General features: G+C 25.1%; 1 protein-coding gene across 1 annotated transcript; it reads right to left on the reverse strand.

The window, feature by feature from the left end:
* Positions 1–2,476: 2,476 nt before the first annotated feature.
* Positions 2,477–4,857, reverse strand: LOC132918917 (uncharacterized). The gene is made up of 8 exons (XM_060980275.1): positions 4,846–4,857; positions 4,579–4,786; positions 4,316–4,480; positions 3,330–3,511; positions 3,080–3,260; positions 2,895–3,021; positions 2,645–2,826; positions 2,477–2,571 (listed from the first exon to the last, which is right to left on the reverse strand). Exons 1-8 carry the CDS (start codon positions 4,855–4,857, stop codon positions 2,477–2,479), a joined length of 1,152 nt encoding a protein of 383 aa, XP_060836258.1.
* Positions 4,858–6,384: the final 1,527 nt, after the last annotated feature.

Here is a 6,384-nt window from a genome sequence, read left to right on the forward strand (position 1 = left end):
TTTTCTATACGGGTGTAAATCGATCCCGTCGATTTTATATCGAATCCACCGGCTACTGTTTATAATATCTAAATATCGATTCCACTGATTGTACTGTTTATCTCACCCCCCCCCTTGTATACATATTTTAAAATATTTAGTCAATTACACGGACAACAAATATCTGTAAAGCTTTCCATTCAAAATTTAACGGTATGTTTTATTCTGCTCATCCAAATATCTACAAATTTATTGATGTACTTAAAAACGTACAAAAAGATACTTACATAATTACGAAACGATAAGTACAATATTTTTAAACTACCTTTAGCAATATAATATTTTATGTCGCTATTGACAGTCTTAAGTCTGTATTAAATGGAAAGGAAAATAATGTTTTTACATCGGACGCAATTAGTATAGAAGTTAAATATTATCGGGACGCAATTAGTGTAGTTGTTAAAAATTATCGGGACGCAATTCGTATGAAAAAAGATCTTGGGACGCAATTCGTTTGCTACGGATCTATCATAAAATATATATACCAGCTATATTTTAAAAAATTTAGAACTATTAATCCTAATTAATTATTACCTATTTTTGATAGCAATAAATCTAATGTTTGACTTTATATTTTCAGCCATTACAATACATTTTACTATAGCTTACTAAATTAAGAGCAAACAGAAAACAAAATAAGTATAATAACATTTTAGTTAATTTGATATAAGATTAAAATTCCCCATCGTTAATAATATCTTCTCGTTGTATTTGAAAAAAAAATCAAATCAATTATTTATTAATTTAAACTTTTGTGAATAACTGCATGTATTCAATCAGAAATTAAGTATATCAGTGTACATGTTTCAAACAATAATTCGATAAAAAAAAAATTCATATAGCTCAATAGGGTATTAAAATTAATAAAGCATGAAATTTTACTTCTAACTTCTAAGCACGATCTAAGTATTATTTATAAACTGTAAAAATAAGTCAAGTCGACCTGATGTTTGGTTAGAGCAGCGTCTTCTACCGTCGTCGCTATGAACTTTTTAACAAATACTTCACCAACCAACTCACTTTTGTCACCAGATGACGCTTACATATTCATAATGTCGGTATCTTATTTAATTTTTAGATTTTCTTCAGATAACTTTCAACAATAATACGAAATAGTTAACATGGTCATGTACCCCTTTTTCTTGTAATCAATACAAATCACCTATATTATTTGGCTAAGAATATAGGAGGTATACTTACACCTACCAACAATATACATTTTAATATAAAATACTTAACCAAACTGTTTAAAAAGGGTATTATAATTTGAAAAACACAAGTTTGTATCTCTACAAGACACTTCTCAATTCCTTAAGTAATAAAAAAAAAAATCACAAGAATTTTAAAATATTGATAAAGAAAAGGGGATGAACATGTTTCATTGCAAATGTTTTCGAAAATTTTTAAACTGAACTGCATAGTGGATAAAATATATAATAAACATTTCCATCCTATATTTTCTTAATAACAATTTCATTTCAGCTAAGAAAAATCAATTATTTTTAATATTGATTCAGAGGATTACTCTTCAAATTAACTAGAAAAAGTTATTACTGTTATTAGTTTTTACTATTACAATGCTCAACTAGGTAAGTTATTATGAATTAATTAGAAAATTAACTAACAACATATTAATTGTATTTTAAAATTATAATTTTGTATTTGATCAACATATAGATAAAAGAAACATTAATTCTTGTAAAGTTAATATGAAAATCTCATGAAAATAGATTGATAATTGCCTATACCGGGTGTCCCGTGAGGATTTACCCATTCCGATATCTCCTAAAATAATGGAGGTATCATAATAATGATTTTTTAATAAAATTCACAGGGACAAGAACTACAAATATTTCATGTTTTCATTTATTATAATGTTTTGGTAAAAAAGTTAAAAAATATATTTTTTATTTAATTATTTTTAAAAAATTGAAGATAGCCATTTTGTAGAGTTCAATTTTTAAAAATACTGATGTTTCAACATTTTAATTTCTTTAATTTCCTAATTTTTAATATTTTTTCTAATTTTTAAAAAAACTGCGAATAGTACTTTACGGCCGGCGAACGCTTTCAGTGTAATTCACAGTTTTTCTCGAAACTAAAAAAAATATTCAAAATCAGGAGATAAATGAAATTAAAACGTCAATATTTTCATAAAAATAAACTCTACAAAATGGCTATCTTCAAATTTTTTTTAAATAATTAAATAAAAATATATATTTTTTAACTTTTTTACCAAAACATTAAAATAAATTAAAACATGAAATATTTGTAGTTCTTGTCCCTGTGAATTTTATTAAAAAATCATAATTATGATACCTCCATTATTTTAGGAGATATCGCAATGGGTAAATCCTCACGGGACACCTTGTAGATGCAATTGTATAATCTCGTATTTTTTAAAGTTAATCATATTTGTTCTACATAGATAGCATATCTATGTCATATGCATTTTTGGATACAATTTTTTCCATAAGTTGATAATATTTTGTGCTGCCATTTGCTTGGCCGCTGATCGTTTGTTACTGTGTCCTATGGAATGTGTATTACTTTTAATAAATTTATCAAATAATAATCATTTAGGAAATTATTTTTAACTAAATACCTATTGCAACTAAGTCCATCGCATTACATTGGATTGAATAATGGTTTGACAGTTTGTAATCTTTTTTGGGCTCTGATAAAAGTGTATATATTGGTGGTTGGTGCATATTTTTAACGCATTCATCTTTCAATTCATCCACATAATTTGCTTTAAACTTAATTAACGGACTGAGGGTTTTTAATCTATACAGAAATGCAATTAATATGTACTTACAAGGGCACAAAAAATATATTTAATATAATTTTTTTACTCATAATCGTTAAAAGCTCTTATATGCGGTGAAAGAGTTCGATTTAGTTGTTTTTTTATGATTGAACGTATCATTTCAGAAGCTGTATTTAGCTTTGCTTCATTCTTGCTAGTACCACTTCCTTCAACTAAACAACATTTTAGATACTCTTCATAAAAATACAATTAATTACATTATTCACTCACCATACATCCCAAACAATGAACACGAGTAGTTGTAAATAAATTGTTGACCCGATGTGTTTCTTGTAAGGAACCGATAAGTTGGAGTTATTCCATGATCTACAATTCTATTTTTTAACAATTCCGTTGGTGATCTCAAATCATATAAAATTAGTTCTGTTTCTTTAATTTTAGCTCGATGTTCCTTAACAATAAAAATTATAATTATATTTAAAGTGGGTATGTAACACCGTATGGCGTATTTGATTCATACTATTTCTTCTCTTCTTTTTTTAGACACATAATTTATTTCAAACGGTTTCATTTGATTTTTTATTTCTGTATACAAATTGTCCTTTGGAAGATTTAAAAACATTCTTATTTCGTTATATCTATTAACAACTGAAGATATTGAATTCTGCATCCAATTTATATTCTTTCTAAATTCCCTTAATTCTATAATAAAGTTATCGTATTAATGCTAATGACGTTAATAATAATATTATGTATTCATATCGTGGATTTAAAAATTGTTTGTTATTAATAGGTACCTAATGGGTTAACAAATTAAAAACAATATAGGTAATATAATATGAATTTATTTAATTTATTTGTTTTTTAGTTTCTGTTAAATTGGTAACATGGCATCCATTTCGCGTTCTGTCCCGTTTTATGAAATGGATAAAACTTTTATCCAGTTCACGAAACGGAATTTAATTTAAGTAATTACACAATGTGGATAACTTTTCACGAAACGGATATTTAGTAGGTAGCATATAGCTTATTATGTAATCTGTACTTACACACGACGTAACAAATAATACGTATATGTATAATTTTTATTAATGGTAACAACTTGTGGCACTTGAAATCAGTTGTAATAATAATGCATTCTAGAAAACTAGATAAATTTGTATTGAGAATTATTAATAATAAAATTAAATAAATAAACAACACAAAATATACAATTTATTATTTTGTTGCTAGATAATATTATGGCAACGCCTATTACATTTTAGATTTGATTTAAAGCAGCAAGCAAATTTTTTGATTTCATATTTGCCCCTAAAATTACAACTATGAAAACTTTACTCCCCTGTTATTAATGCCACTATTTTCTTTTGATGTTTTTCTATATAGACTGGCATATAATATGTAAAAAATTGATTCGTATAAATATGTTGAAAATATTTTCCATTATTCATATTATAGTAATTTGAGATGCTAATACCATTGGAAATTAGATACCAAAATAATTACTTTGTCTGGTTTTTGTTGTATTCTTATTATATTTTATTCCAATCCAAAAAGATTTTTCTAATCGTATCAAACTTTTTAGCTGATTAATAATGTTATGAGCTGATTGCATGCGGTTATTAAAATCATCGAAGATTTTTTTGTCCTCAGAATTGGTTCTGTAAATTCCTTAATATAATCATATCATAGTAAATATTAGTTTATTAATAGTAATGACACAATTTAATAATAATTAAATAAAAATGCTTGTTACTATAGGTACTCACTGGAATTAATCAAACGATCTCTATCGATTATGAGCTGAGTCATAAGATTATTGATACCTATAAACATTAATTTCTTTTCTTTTTCATATAGTTCAGACGAGTTGGATTCGGAGTTGGTATTGGGGTCTTTTGACTGATTTCTGATATTTATCCAGTTTTTAATTCGTTTTTGTTTAAGATTATACTTAGCCAATTCCATGTCATCTAGCTATTATATAAATCAACATTAATTATTTGGTAAATAACTAATTTTGTAAATTTGTTTACATCATAGTCCATTGTATTTATTTAGTTATATTTATCTTAAATTTACAAGGCGATAAAAAGTATGCAAAGTAGTGTAAATTACAAATTTAATTTTAATTTAGGGTTGAGACTAGAATAAAAGTGTTGTTAATTAGTACCAACTGTTATTATAATCACATTTGAAGCTATAGTAACCAAGCAAGCACATTCTATCTATAATTATTATGATTAATAAACTATTAGTTAAAATTAAATTCGCGAAATGATGATTTAAAAATAAATACCTCATTTATAACATAATATTATTTATCTTAATATATACCTACTGCATCATACAAACAGATAATTTTATTAAATATGTTATATGTATCTTTGGATTTCTGTTCAAACAATACATACATAATAAGAATCATGAACATAGGAAGTTTTTTTTTTAATTTTTACATAAGAAACTTACCATCTTTACATAAAATTATAAATACATAAGTAATTCAATAAGTAAATGGGATATACTGTAGGTAATTCAAGATGGTATAGGGGATATTGCCTATGGACACCACTAGGGAGAATTTGTTAACCTATCATTACATATTTACAACTTTTAACTATATTTTTTAGAAGATAATTTAAATTGCCCTCTCGTTATGGTTTCCTATGGACTATGAAGACTGGAGAGTCTGAATTATGAATAGTATATGGAATATTAATGTTAATTATTTTATAATATAATATAACTTTTTAATTTAAAAAAAAACAGATCTCTAATAATTTTATAAATATTTATTATACCTATAAATAATAAATGTTATTAAATTATCATTAGCCTTCTCCCCTCCACAAACAAAATTATTAAAATTTGAGTTAAATTAAAATTGACGTTATATTTAGGGCTCAGATTTATATGTATTTATGAAACCAAAATATGTATTTATGCTACCAAAATATGTACATAAATATGTGCTAAAAACTCAAAATATGTATTTTACTAATATGATTAGTAAAATTATTTAAAAAAACGTATTAAAAATATTAATTATCTTGATTACAAATTATGATAACATGCATTTTTAAATTTTCAAATTCAAAAGAACATAATAATTAACGACATTTAATGAAGTTTACAATTGGTTGTGGAGGAGGCGTAAATCTGGGTACATAATTTTAAATATTTCGATATGGCTAGGAGCTTTTAAAAATAGCTTTTTAACTGTTGATATTAATTCGTCTAATTTTGTAAATTTTGATCGAGTGGTTTCTGCTATTCGGTGAAATACGCGTGCTAAATACGTTAAATAGATCATTTAATGAACAAATTGTCGAAATATGTAGGAAAACTTATATAAATTATTATTTTGAGAAATACATATTATGTGCAAACATGTACTTATGACAAGATATGTAAAAACATGTAAAATAAAATATAGTTAATTTCATTGAAAATCCCTCGAAACGAACTTATCACTCACCTAAATTAATTTATCAAATCACAGTAAAAATATGTATTTACATATAAATCCGAACCCTAGTTATATTATTACCTTCAAGCTTAGTTATAGGTTC

The sequence above is a fragment of the Rhopalosiphum padi genome, chromosome 2, assembly GCF_020882245.1.
Source record: "Rhopalosiphum padi isolate XX-2018 chromosome 2, ASM2088224v1, whole genome shotgun sequence".
In the NCBI taxonomy this organism is placed as follows: Eukaryota; Metazoa; Arthropoda; class Insecta; order Hemiptera; family Aphididae; genus Rhopalosiphum; species Rhopalosiphum padi.

Excerpts from the sequence above, each read along its gene's own strand:
- LOC132918917 (XM_060980275.1), bottom strand. Across the intron at positions 3,261-3,329 it reads AAAAAAGAAGAGAAGAAATA|GAACATCGAGCTAAAATTAA; the intron begins GTATGAATCAAA and ends TTTATTGTTAAG. Across the intron at positions 2,827-2,894 it reads AGAGCTTTTAACGATTATGA|ATTAAAAACCCTCAGTCCGT; the intron begins GTAAAAAAATTA and ends ATTTCTGTATAG.